Source organism: Gadus morhua, chromosome 4 (assembly GCF_902167405.1).
Source record: "Gadus morhua chromosome 4, gadMor3.0, whole genome shotgun sequence".
NCBI lineage: Eukaryota > Metazoa > Chordata > Actinopteri > Gadiformes > Gadidae > Gadus > Gadus morhua.
Genome location: NC_044051.1, coordinates 34680334 through 34694988, shown reverse-complemented (window position 1 = coordinate 34694988; position 14655 = coordinate 34680334). Strand labels below are relative to the sequence as shown.

The 14655-nt window shown below is 46.6% G+C and overlaps 1 protein-coding gene across 14 annotated transcripts in view; it reads left to right on the top strand.

The window, feature by feature from the left end:
• Window positions 1-3821, top strand: part of LOC115542262 (CLIP-associating protein 1-B) — a 52102-nt gene extending 48281 nt beyond the window's left edge. For all 14 annotated transcript variants that reach the window (XM_030354462.1, XM_030354460.1, XM_030354461.1 and 11 more), the window contains one exon: window positions 344-3821. In XM_030354462.1, coding sequence (XP_030210322.1) covers window positions 344-427 — 84 coding nt within the window. In that variant the 3' untranslated portion in view covers window positions 428-3821. The remainder of the gene's footprint in view (window positions 1-343) is intronic.
• Window positions 3822-14655: the final 10834 nt, after the last annotated feature.

Genomic DNA, 14655 nt, shown 5'->3' with positions numbered 1-14655 from the left:
TGCACTCACATCTTTGATTCTAGGTTTAACTTTCTTCCTATTTTGATATGGTCTTCACTCTTTTATATTGATTTGTATTTGTATTGACTGCTGCTGTTGCGACCAATGAATGAGCCGGGATGAAGAATGTACATGTCTAATCACAACTTCTAAAACCTGAGTTAAGGTTAGGTGGTTTTGTCTCCAATCACAATCACTAACCAAAGTAATCACTTGCTATCAGGATAACAAGTAACCTCCCCTTGTATGGTTTATGATAAGTCAGACAGGTCAGGCATTGTCTGGTGTTTGAAGCGGTGGCAGACCCTCTGACGCCCCCTGCTGTCCGTTTGTTGACCTGCAGATGAAGCTGCTCAACCTGTACATCAAGCGGGCCCAGACGTCCACCAGCAACAGCAGCAGCTCCTCCGACATTTCCTCCTACTAGCCTCTCCTCCTAGGGGCGTCGTCACGGGCAACCACACACACCTGCTCTCGCCGTCGTAATGGGTCCACGCCGAAGTTTCCGAGTTGTTTTTTTCCCCGGGAGACATGTCACTCCCTGTCCGAAATCAGCCCACTCCGGTGGACCACCATGTTGTTGTTGTTGTTGTTTTTCTTTCCTATGAATTTTCCACAGCCGACTCTTTTCCCGCCTCTCCCTTGCGGACGGACCTGAGAGACGTCCGTGTTACCGGACCGGTCTCGACAGACGCACCACCTTGGCACGGTGTTGTCGTTTATCCTCCATCCTTCTCGTTGCCCCTTCTGGGGGGTTTATTTTGTCACGCCTTCGCCACAAGGGGGTCCTGGCGTTCTTCCAGTGGGTTTCCAGAGGCAGGTGTTTCTCTTTATTTGTTTGGTTAGTCATGGGTTTGATCTTCTCCATCGCCCTTTTGAACCTCCTCCGCCATCTTTTGGGCGATCGCAAAGACGCCTCCAACCAGCGATAGCAGATGGGCGATGTTTCATACTCACTGAGACGAGGACGATTCAGACAGAGAGAGAGAGAGAGCAGAGGGACCCTTACTCGCTCTCTCTCTCCCCTTTGCTCCTATGTCCCCGCCCTAAAGATCCTCGTGTCACAGTGTCTCCTCTCTCATGAAGGTTCCAGTCCTTGCCGTACGGGGTGGGAAACCCCACACCCCCTGACCATCAGTATTCCATTGCTGTGTGAAACGAAACCTGACCACCATTTATATTAAGCCTTTTACGTTTGTTTTGTGTTGTTTTTGTTTTGCTTTGACACATCATACCTTATAGTATATATCGAATGTAAGAGCAAACGCTTTTGAGTGATTTCCAAGGGTTTGGACTCCGATCCGCCGCCTGTAGTCTTGTGGGATTGGCAGTGTTCTGGGGGCCTGTGGGGGCCTCGGACCCCCAAGGTCTAGTGATGGGTAAGAATGGGCGGGGGGGTTACACTTATACGGGATCAAATTCAACACTTTGAACCAAAATGTATCCTGAATGTGGGATTCAATGTGCATTGTTGTGGACCCAAACGCATTAACTACACGCACAAGTATGTGTGCAATGAATGCTTAGAAATATGAATGTCTATTTACTCCAAATTCACCCTGTCGTTTTGAAACGATCATTTGGCTGGCCAGTGATTACGCACGTGAAAGCAGAAGCTTATTTGGCAATACGGCCTCAATAGATCTTACAATCGGGTGATTATATTATTAAAGCATCGGTTAATTTAGAAGACATCGTTGTACTTCCGTGGCGAGTTTTTGTTGTGGTTTAACCTTTGATAAGAAGGATGTTTTTGTTCACAAGGGTCCAGAGAAACAGCCCTAGTCCTTTTGAAACGGTTGAAAATATTGTTGAAAATATTTGAAATGCTGTTGTTCAGAATTGCTCCCAGATTGACTACTGCGAGTGATAGAGTTGAAGTTCCAAATCACTAAACGGTAGGCTAGGATACCGTCTCCTATTTATGCTGATGAGATTGAATCGGTTCAAATGATTCCTTAATGAATAAGGACCGAAGGTTACACGTCTAAAAAACAACAGCGCATTCATCGTTAACACTACTGTAAGCAAAAAGCTAAAAGAGGAAAGAAATTCTTGTTTTTTTGTACATTTTGTCAACATGCATTTGTAAAACATACCAGCAATTGTTGGAGAAGGATTAACTTTAGTGTATAAATTATTGAAACTCTTCTAAATTGAATGTAATGGGCTCTGAGGATATTTTGTGTGGCCTTTCTTAATGTGAAATATTGTCTCTGCTTTTAGGCGGGAAAGCAATATCTAGTGCGACAGACAAACACACAGCCATATTAGACATTACACAAAATTACCCCGCAATCTATTTGAAAAAGGATCATCATTTGGGAAATCCTGGTGGAAATATCGCAAGAAATGACATTTGATGTTGGAAGGAAATTTGAAATTGATACCTATAGTTTGTGTTTTTTTTATATGGTTTATTTTATTTCGTTTTTTTACGTGAAAGCACTGTAAAAGTCTGTTACGTCTTAAGCGAGACTCTGTTTCTATGGTCAATGTACCTGCGCTGCTTAACAGGAACACTTTCAGTATTTATTTATCTTCTTAAAAATCTTCACCATCAAGAGATTCCATCAGTTGAATAGAGTTCTTATTTCTTAACATTATCAAGCTCACAACTATGGAGATTTCACCAAGGGTGGGGTAAAGAAAACATTAGTTTACCATGTCTCTTCAGTGCTCACAATTTCCATACTAAGACTGTTATAAGGCTGTACCAGCGCTACCATTTTTGGCTTAATTAGTTTTTAGAATTTATTTTACAAGCCATTCTGTTCAGCTGCGTCTGAACTCAAATGTTCTTCTGACTAGCCAATCAAGTTTTATTTCCGTTTGATCCAACCCCTTTTCAAGGAGGCGTCACCATAGGACCAACACAGGTGTCACTCATAACGCTCATGATTACGCTGCGCCTTTTACGGCAACAGGGCCCAACTAGTAGACGTAATAGCTCAACTGAATCGCGCTCTGGTACATACAAGGTGCAGAGCCAGCATTAGTGTTATGAGCGATACTTGTTGGTCCAACGACGGAGCCTGCGCGAAAAGGGTCCATGGAGAGCTGAGGGACGTAGAGCCCTATCGTGTCACCGTCACGTCTTCTGTAAAACACCACCTTGCCTTTGTAATAATCGGTAATGACATCACTACTAACAACAGAACGTCTAACATTCCCAGCACCGAGAGACGGTCGTTAATAACTGTTCCTTGTGTGTGTGCCACGACCACATATTTGTTCAAAAAAATCAAAATAAAATAAGTGTTTTACTAAAGGTAAATAAAATAAAAGTCAACGTGGAAGTAATTGTGAATTCATTCGAGACGTTGGAAGGCCGCATAAAAAAAATAATATATATATATATAATATATATACGCCAAACCTCCGGACATGCGTCGCCTTCCCAGCTCAGCTTTAACTGCTAAACATCGCGTAGGCCTACTGACACCTTTAATAGGTCCATGACTGACACCCACCACTTTTTGCTTCGTCCCGCCGACGGTCGCCATGGTGACCCCATGGCGGGGTCGGGACCTCTTCGCTCCCCACGGAGACGTGCGTCACTTTACTTTCGCCAGCGGTACGACCGCTACCTTTTTCCTATGATTGCTGAGTTGCTTTCACAACTCACACACTTGCATGCCACCTGTCTTAGTTTTAAACCTTTTCTCGGGCTGTCCTGTATTTATTTAACCTTTTTGACCTTGCTATGTTTTGAATGTATATATTTACATGCCGTTTATTTGTCGTTTGGTTCTTTTCCTTCATCCCGACCTGTGAAAGTCGTTGCAGACATTTAAGGATTAAATAAAGTGTCAGACTTTTGTGTGTGTGTGTGTGTGTGTGTGTGTGTGTGTGTGTGTGTGTGTGTGTGTGTGTGTGTGTGTGTGTGTGTGTGTGTGTGTGTGTGTGTGTGTGTGTGTGTGTGCGTGTGTGTTCGCGTGCGTGTGTGTGTGCGTGTTCGCGTGCGTGTGTGTGTTCGCGCGTGTGGTTGTGTGTGTGTTATTAATTACGGTAGGAACAATAAATATATTGCCCAATACATCAATTCATACTACGATAACACAACAACGAGCAAGTGGAACAAAAGCTGAAGTGAGACATTGGTCGGGCGGTATGCGTGTGTATGTATGCGTTGCCAGGGGTGCATTTGCATTCGGTGTGTTATTTTATTTTTTACGATATTATTATTCAAGAGGAAAGCCGAGCCAAGATCGGAGGTCTCATCAACATTTTCTAGCCATCGCGTACATCCAGCGCGCTCGTCCCAAAAGCAGTGTGATCCACGTTGTACATCATACGGCGGGGTGAACAAATGTCTTGTCAGGCGTGTGTGTCTGCAGTGCTTCATCACAGTCTCCAGGAGAGGGAGGGAGAGCGATGCGGGCCCCCAAACCGTCCGGGATAATTGGGATGGCTCCTCAGTCCGGCACACACTCGCATAGGGGAGTAGAGGAAAATAACAGACTTTCAAAATAAAAGTTGGTGCGGTATTTGGTGCACGGAATGGAATAGTGAAATGTGTTTAATAAGGCTGGAGGTATTTATTAAGCCACCTCCACAGCACAGCGTATTTGACTTTGAATTACAGACCGACCGGGATTGTAATATCGTTAGGTTTAGCTAATGCTGAGAACAGGCTCCTTCCAGTGTGACGTCACTTGAGGCCTATGGCTGTTGATCAAAAAGTACCTAATAATAATAATAAGTCATTGAATTTATTTAGCGCTTTTCTAGACACTCAAAGACGCCTACAGTGAAGGGGGGGGGGGAGAACCTCACTAACCACCACCAGTATGTAGCACCCATTTGGGTGATGCACGGCAGCCAATCGGCGCCAGAACGCTCACCACACACCAGCTTGAGGTGGAGAGTGAGGGAAAAGAACATTTAACACTACTATGGACCACATGTAAACCCTATCGACCCTAATACCTACATAGGCTACTTGATCAAAGTATGAGCAACACTTAAACCAGAACTGATTATACTCCGTAAAACCGAAATTATTAATTAAATTCCAGGTTACTTGAGTGGCCGTGTGCGGTGGGTAGATGCTGATCCTCCCCCAGCAGTGGTCTTGTTTGAGGGACACCGAGGGCCTTCTGGACGCCTCCAGCTCCCGCTTCTCCATCTCCATCTGACCAACGTGTCTACCTTCACACGGTCCTCATCGCCTTCTCAACACGGTACGATTGGCATGGTTGCAGGGGGACGGAGGAGGATGGACGTGTCGTCTTTGAAGGTTGAATCCAATTTGAAGGTAAAAAAAAAAGAGTTGTCATTAAAAGTCTACTTCAGAAGTCCATTCTGTGTTGAGCTGTAACGCAGATTGTTAATGCAATATGAGGCATATGATTAAGCAAGTTAATAACTTAGGCCTATAACTTGCTGACTTAACTTAATAAATTGCTTAATTGCTTTGTATACATAGCTGTAACCACCCAGGCATGAAGGCAACTTATTTAATACTGTCGCTGAAGCTATATTCTTATTCTAAAACACATACATTTAATTATCCATTAGAAACGGCGGTGGATAATCAGGTTTTAAGTATCTGATGGACGGCAGATGGCGCTACGAACATTAGTGTTAGAAAACCCTAAGGATGCCTGAGGTCTCAATTGACGACTGCGTTTTTTACTCGATCAACTTTCCTTTATGTCGATATTATATAAACATTTTAATACTGCGTGAAATGATGTATTTAATAAATAAGTACATAGGCCCTACTGTATAATTTGTTCTAGACTGCTTTTTTGGCGTAATTGATAAGAATTTATCGTCTACGTTATTGCATTGCTAAGCGTTCAATTTCTTTGTCTTACCTTGTGCCTTGCCGTATTTATCGTTTCATTATCGACTCATTTTAATGTGTTTTATCAATGTTATCTTTTCTTTGGTGTGTGGTTGGGGGGGCTGGGTGGGGGGGGGTTGTGTGTGTGTGTATAGAGATCCACATAGTTATTTCATTACTAATACTAAGCTTCTGGTTTGTTCGTCTGAACATAATCCAGCCTACTTATTAACGGTAGTGTTACCTGAGTGACACCCCCCCCCCCCCCCCCCCCCCCCCCCACACACACACACACACACAGATTTATACACAGATTATTGCAGCAATCCAAACACACGACAGAAGAGCAGAAGGGGTGTACAATACATCCAAGTCCATTTAACTTACCCGTACTCCGTGGACAAATACTACATGTGTTTTCCTATAACCATTCAAATGTGTTGGCGCTAGGATCCCTGATCACCCTCCTTTTAGGAAATGAAACCCATCACATGGAAAGGTGCTGAAAAATGGTAACCAACACATTCGCATCACAGATACCTGGGCTTCGTTATCACTAATAGAGTAGAAAAGCCCCCCAAAAAAAACACTAAAATCAGAACGACTCAAGTGTGAACATCAAGGTCCCGGACTGAAGGCCCCGGGGCCAGCGGTGTCTCCGTGTGTGTGCCAGGGAACAGCGGGGCCGCTGTGTCCCTGTGTAGCAGCGTGTGTGAGCGCATGGTGTTTCGTTTTACAACGCAAACTCGCCAGAATAAATCTTTAAACACATCTTTTGGATCACTGGCGCCTAATGGGCCGCTTCATTCCTCCATCAAAGCCCCCTTGTTTTTTTTATTATTATTCTGTGTGCGGCGGCGGCGGTGTGTGTGTGTGTGTGTGTGTGTGTGTGTGTGTGTGTGTGTGAGTGTTTTTGGTGCTCGTGTGTGTGTGAGTGTGAGTGCGCACCGCTCGTGTGTGTGTGTGTGTGTGTGAGTTTGTGGGTGCACCGGACCGCTCGTGTGTGTGTGTGTGTGTGCGTGTGTGTTATTAGTGTGTGAGTGTGTGTGCACTGCACCACTCGTGTGCTTTTGTGTGTTTGCGTGTGCGTGTTTGTGTGTGCGCTCCGCACTGTTCTTGTGCTTTTGTGTGTTCGTGTGATTGGTATGTGTGTGTGTAATTGGTGTGTGTGTGTGTGTGTGTGTGTGTGTGTGTGATTGGTATGTGTGTGTGTGTGTGTGTATATCTCTGTGTGTCTGCGTGTGCGTGTGCGTGCACGCCGCCCTCTACCAAAGAGGTGTTGCGGGCGATCGCTCCGTCAGATGTTGTACCTTCAAACGGCCTCGTTACGGCCCCGGCTCGCGCCGCGGTGGCCCCCCCGACACACGCCGCGCCGGGGCCCCGCCCGCCTCATTAGTATGCACGCGCGCCCCTGCTGAAAATTAATTTCATTAAAGGGCCCTCGCTTTTGGCGGGGCCCTGCCCGGCTCGTGCTGTTTAAAAGCCCTCATGGTGTATGATTACCGAGCCCCCCCCCCCCCCCCCCCCCCAACAGGGCTGGGAGTGGCGGCCGGGGTCAGGGGGGTCGCCCAAATGAAAGAGAAGGACTTCATTGTGAGATGACTGGCCCATAAATCATCCGGCGTTTTTCTATAAATCACGGCAGATGGCAGGGTAGCGGGCCGGGGACTCGTGGGAGCGCCGGGCGCGCGGCCCCTGTGCATGATGGGAAGAGGAAGGAGGGCGGGGGCGGAGGGGGCGGGGGCGGGGGGGGGGGGTTGGTCGTGGAGCAGGCATGGCGGCGGGCGAGGGTCAGTGTGGGGCGGTAGAGGCGGGCCGGGGTGGAGCTGGGGTGGAGGTGGAGGAACGCCGGCTCAATAGAGATGCCTGGACCCCCCCCCCCCACCCACCTCACTCCTCTTCCTCCTCCCTTCAACCACACCCCCCCAGCACCACCTCTCTACACCTGACGAGATGAGATGCAGAAGCACGTGTGTGCGTGTGTGTGCGTGTGCACGATCGTGTGCGTGTTAGCTCCCCGGGCTGTCTTCCGTTTAGCGTCTCTAATCTGCCTGTTTAATATGGAGACAACTTCATCCACCTACACACGCACACACACACGCGCGCACACACACACACACACACACACACACACACACACACACACACACACACACACACACTTCTTACCCGCATACCCACACTAATGCCCACACACACTAATGCCCACACACACACACACACACACACTCCTCAACCGCACACACATACACTCCTCAACCACATGCACACCCACACACACACACACGCTCCTCCCCCGAATTCTGACACACACACACACACACACACACACACACACACACACACACACACACACACACACACACACACACACACACACACACACACACACACACACACACACACGTCCGTCCCTGAAGCTGGAGTGAGGGCTGTCAGGTTGACATGAAATGTCGGCCCGGGAGGGCAGGTGAACCCCTCCATCCTCCCCCTCATTATTCATCATCACTATTTAACAGGCTGGACCGGGGGCCACAGCTGGGAGGGCCCTCCACACACACTACTGCTGCTCTACACACACACACACACACACACTACTGCTGCTCTACGCACACACACACACACTGCTGCTGCTCTACACACCAACACACCACTGCTCTACACACACCAACACACTGCTGCTCTACACACACCAACACACTGCTGCTGCTCTACACACACCAACACACTGCTGCTCTACACACACCAACACACTGCTGCTGCTCTACACACACCAACACACTGCTGCTCTACACACACCAACACACTGCTGCTGCTCTACACACACAACACTGCTCTAGACAAACCAACAAACTGCTGCTGCTCTACACACCAACACACAGCACACCACTGCTCTACACACCAACACACAACACACCACTGCTCTACACACCAACACACAACACACCACTGCTCTACACACACCAACACACTGCTGCTCTACACACACCAACACAATTTACAATTATAAATCATTGCATTTCCTAGTTTGCTTCCAACGACACCCAAAGCGCTTTGTACATGATAAAAGTAGACCTGCTACAACTGATAATATCAACAACAAGTTGATGATAATGATGTTAATATTTTTCATATTGATTAGCCTAGGAACCAAGATGTCAGCCTATATCGCGGGATGTCATGCTCCACTGTGTCAATGATCAGAGCCAATTCGATGAGTGGGCCGCCATCTTTATCTGTGTTTACTTTATGTACTTATTTAAAGCATGCAAATCTGGGTTTACCGTTTACATAGCTTCATCAGCATGGCAGCTGCTCTTGGCAGGGACTCGAACCCAGCTCTCCTTGCTCTCCAGCCACAGAGACACCGGCTATCTTCTCGTCTGCGGTTATAATTGACATTACAATTCACATGACATCGTTATGTTTTTAAAAGGAAATTTCCACGGAGAAAAGCCCTCCGCGGGAATTGAACTCATTACGCCACGACTGATAACCGAGAGCTCGCTCCGCTGCGCTGGCGAGATGCAGAAGGCGCTCTTGTCGGAGGCTGTAACTGACAGTTCAACGCATGACATTGTTATGGTTACAAAGTGACTTCAATAACTGTTGAGTCTGTATGGAGCCCATTCTGCAGGATCCCCTGGTCTCTGAGGACGAGAGGCAACGTTCTCTCTCCACACCGTGCCACCGAGAAGCCATCGATGAAGTGGTCAGGGGTTACACTTAGACGTTACAATTCTAATGACATTGTAACATTTCCAAAAAATACATCATTACATCCATCGAGTTTATTTACACTGTACACGACAGATGACTATTTTTCATTTTCGTTTCTAAAGAGTTTAAGCAGAGCTTGGAGTCATTTCTTTCTGTGTGAAGATAGCTGTATAGAAAGGGGGTGTTTTATGCCGCCATAGTTTTGGTGTTTCTTACAAAAAATACTGATGTTAAATTAGAATTTCAACAGAATATTAATGTGACTAACTACACATGTCAAAAGATGGTGTAGCAACTGACCACAAATGAATGTGCCAAGTAATCCCAATACAAATGATGAGTACATACAGCCTTATCAATTAATATTTCAACTGCCAGATTTATTTGCGGTGACACTTTTGGCTGCCAATCAAAATGCTTTTTGGGGGGCAAGGGCCATCCTGACCCTCCCCTTGCACACACCTTGCAAATCTTAACGTCTGCATCTCGGCAGATTTCTGAGATTTCTGCGGCTGACTGGAGGAATGACTGTCGGTGGGAGGGCAGTGCTACACTGGAGCCTCGGCAGGAGCAAACGAACATCTGGTCGGAATTGCCGCTTGTGATAACTGTGGGCGTAATTTCTATGAAGAGGGTTTTCGTTTGTTTTGATCATTGTTTGGTAATAGCAGGAATCGGCGACGCGTGTTCTATTACAAAGGAGCAAAATGTGTTTGGAGTCCGCCGTGCTTAAGAAGCTTGTTGACGTGTGTTATCAAACATCATGACTCATAGGGTAATCTTTGGCGGTCGGTGCGAAACGTGGAGGCATTCCTTCTTGAACGTTCAAAGGCGGACTCAGAATGTAGTCTCCATTGGATTTAAGTTGATATCATACAATATCTCATCGGATGAATCAGATGTGGGTGTGTGTTTGTGTGTTTTCACTCTTCACTTTTGAGAGTGAAAACAAAATCAAGGACACATGATGATGATGTCATATTCTTTCACTTCACGTCCCTCTCCGCCTGTCTTCGTCTCTGTCTCTCTCTTTTTCTTCATGTCTCTTCGTCTCTGTCTCTCTCTTTTTCTTCATGTCTCTGTCTGTCTCTCCTTCTCTCTCTCTCTCTCTCTCTCTCACACTCTCGCTCTCGCTCTCTCCCCCCCCGCGGCCTCTCTTCAGTCCTGCTGGTCCTCCTCCTAAAGCCCCCCCATCTCTCAGTAACTCATTCCAACACTTAAAATGTTTATAAGCCCTCACTTCTCCAAACAAATGCGGTCGGGTTGAGTGACCAGACCTTTCGAGGGCATACATGACCGCAGACACATTACTCACCCTGGACTGAGAGTCATCGAACGCGGTGCTTCAAATGTGGGTTCTTGAGAGAGAGAGAGAGAGAGAGAGAGGGAGAGGGAGAGGGAGAGGGAGAGAGAAACCCATCGCCAAGGGATGGTTTTAGTGCGAAACAAGCAGAGTCCTGAGATGCATGCTGCAACAGCGGTAATGTGAGTTAAAAGGGCCATCACGCGACACCTTCTTTGGATATTTGCAGAGCAATGTTGAACGTCTCATCGCGTCATTCGTGATTAATCAAATATTTGATGGAAAATTAAAAATTACAATAAAGGATGAATCAACCAAGACAAAGTGTTTGTGTGTGTGTGTGTGTGTGTGTGTGTGTGTGTGTGTGTGTGTGTGTGTGTGTGTGTGTGTGTGTGTGTGTGTGTGTGTGTGTGTGTGTGTGTGTGTGTAACTGCCATGGGCTGAGGGTGGTGTGTAAGAGAGGTATTCAAGGCAAGGGCGTCAAAGCAAGGGCATTGGGGAGCATTTTAAAGTGGATGAAGTCTTCAATAGCCAGAACCGGGTCTTTGTCACCATCCTTGTAACCACACACACACACACACACACACACACACACACACACACACACACACACACACACACACACACACACACACACACACACACACACACACACCAACACACACACACACACACACACACACACACACACACACACACACACAAAGGTCCAGCCCGGTGGACACTAATGCAAATTATAGCGGGATAATTTAATAAAACCCCGGGCAGCTTGATCTGTCCTTTTTATTACAATTATCATCAGGCAGGGGGTTGCGTTCCATCATCAGAAACATAAACATCATCCATCATCGTTGTGTGATTAGCCCTGTGACAGGCCACGGCCGGCAACGCATACATACTGGACTCTAATGTAGGGGGGGCAGGGGCCCTCTGTGTTTTTAATAGCCAATGAGATATTAGATGATGACTTGTTAGAACATAATCAACAGCATGTCTCTCTCTATCTGCCCCCCTATCTCTCTCTCTCTGTCTCTCTGTCTCTCTCGCTGTCGCTCTCTTTCTCCTTCTCTATCTCTATCTATCTATCTTTAAATTGTATTCAATTCAAAAATGCTTTATTTGTGTGGGGATTTTTTTTTTACATTCCCGAAGCAGGTGGAAAAACAACCAAAAAGAAAAAATAGGAATAAGTCAAATAGCTAATATACATTCTTGTCTTGGTCTGTATGTGGCATCCCTTCTCGTTGGCTGGGCTGTGTTTACTGAGTCTATACTATGCCCAGGATCATTAGAGTTTTGGGTCAGTCACGGTGGTCAGGTACTCTGATACTGTGCTCTTTCCGTTTAGGGACGAGTAGCGTGCCAATTTGCTCTGATTTCTGGTTGATTCCTTCCATGTGCCAAATAGCTTTCTTGTAATTAGGTTTTGCCGGCTGGGTTGGTTGTTGTGTTGTGGACAGAGGCCCAGACCAGCTGGCTAAGGGGATCTGTTTCTGGATGTAACTCTGTGGGTGAGGGCCTTGTTGTGGAGCATGGTGCTGTCACCACCCTTCAGCCGGTTATACAGTTTCAGCGCGCTCGTCTGTATTTTTAATAATATGTGGATTTCGTCCTCTTTCTGCCTTGCATGCATTATTTGGTGTTTATCTTTTGACTCTGGGAATAGATTTGCAGAATTCTACATGCAGAGTGTGCCCATTTTAAAGCATCTTGCTTAGCGATTGGACCCCAGACCTCACAGCCGTAGAGCGCGTTGGGTTCTATTACCGCGGCCGAAATTTGGAGCCAGAATTTAATTGGAATGTCTAGTTTGATGTTTCGTTTTATGCCATGAAAGGCCCTCTTTGCCTTGTCTCTGAGGTCATTCACGGCTTTGTTAAAGTTTCATGTCGGGTGGATGTTTACACCGAGGTAGGTAAAGTTTTATGTGTGCTCTGAGTCTAGGACTATGGTTGTCTAAGTGGAATTTATATTTGTGGAGGCTGAATCAAATATCAAAATGTTTTTATTTTTTTACCAAGGCTCACTGTCAAGGCTAGCGTGTGTGTGTGTGTGTGTGTGTGTGTGTGTGAGAGAGTGGGTGAGTGGGTGAGAGAGAGAGAATTAGCAATATGGCTGCCAGGCGCATGCTACCACCGCCACGGCCCTCTCCTGTTAAGTCCTTCCAGCTATGTGTCTGGAGGTGCCAGGGTCAAAGGAAAGACCTCCCCCTTCCCACACACACACTCTCACCACCTCACCACCGCCACCCTGCCAGCTCAATAGATTCACTCAATTGAAATTGATGAACAACTGTGGAGCGTGTGTGGATGATGGCTGCATTAAGTAGCCTCCCCTGGCCCGAGTCACTCTGATTGGACTCTGGGGCTGGGTGAGGCTACACACCTGTCGTACATTGAGTAATCAGTGTGCACAGGGTAAACCAGCCACCCCCCCACACACCCTCAGACAGAGATCTCCTGCATGGCTACATGGGGCACCATTGTCATGTATCATTATCTACAATCTTACAATTAACCAGTCTTCCAGTACACACACTCTCCCAAAATAACGTACTTAGCGCCTGTTGAAATGTCTCTTTAACAAACATGATTTTGGTTAAAAAAACGCGCATTTTTTTCGCGTTTTTAAAAAACTGAGAATTCTAAGAAGCAAACACAGGGAAGAGTCCCGTACTTCTTCAAAGTTCCTCTGATGTCGGTGTGGAGGTTGCTTTGGCGCACCGGGCTGCTCTGAAGTCACCGTTGCATCAGCTGCTTAATGTTACATGACATGGTGTCTGTGTTTGCTACGGCCCTCGAGCCCCGCCCCACAGTGAGAGGAGGGTGTTCTTTAACCTGGAGCACACACGCTTTATTTAGAGGACTCGTTCTGATTGCCCCTCTGTCGTCTCCCAACGTAAAAGAAAATCTGATATTCATCGTTCAAGACTAAGCTCACCTTCTGTTCGTACTTCTGTACTTACAGGCTATGAAATAATGGCCGTATCGTGGATGGGTTCGGACTGCCGTCTTTGCACGTGGTGAAAATGAAAACCCTGCATAATTGATTCCCAGAACGGAGGGATTTGTTTGACGCTAGGTTGCTTTGATCGGTTCAGGTTTTTTTGTACGTTTTGTTCTTGAAATGTCGGCCCGCGTCCACATCCCCTGCAGCATGTCCAGGAACCGTCTGACCGAGGCAAGCCATGGGACGGTGTTTTAAGAACCACATCACAACAAAGAAAGACAAGCGAGAGCCCAAAAGAAGCACACTCTTTTATTTATATTCCTAAAAACCAAACACGAAAACCCAAAACACTGCTGTAGCAGTTGACCTATCACAATGCTTTCCAGGATCAAAGATGGCGGGGGGGGGGGGCTGTTGGCGAAGTGTTAGAGCCGCCCCTGGAAAGCACATGTTTACTCATACGTTGACGAATGAACGCCAGGTTAGCGCTGATGCTAACTCAGAAGCTCTTCTGCCTCTCCTGTTGTTGCGTTACACTTGTGGTCAGAGTTGTACGTCGACCAACTCACAGCAGTGAGATGTCACTGCAAGTAGAGTATGGATCAGATTTTAAACAGATAAATATATGTTTGTTACTGTATTTTGAATCACCATTGGCTATGCAAATATAATTATGGAAGATAGAGAGTGAGAGGGAGAGAGAGAGTGACAGAGAGAGGGCGAGAGGGAGAGAGAGAGTGACAGAGAGAGGGCGAGAGGGAGTGAGAGGGAGAGAAAGAGAAATAGAGTGACAGAGATGAGTGAAATAGAGAGTCAGATAGAGGGAGAGAGAGAGAGTTTGAAAGGGAGAGGGAGTGAGCGAGGGAGAGAGTGATAGAAAAAGTGAGAG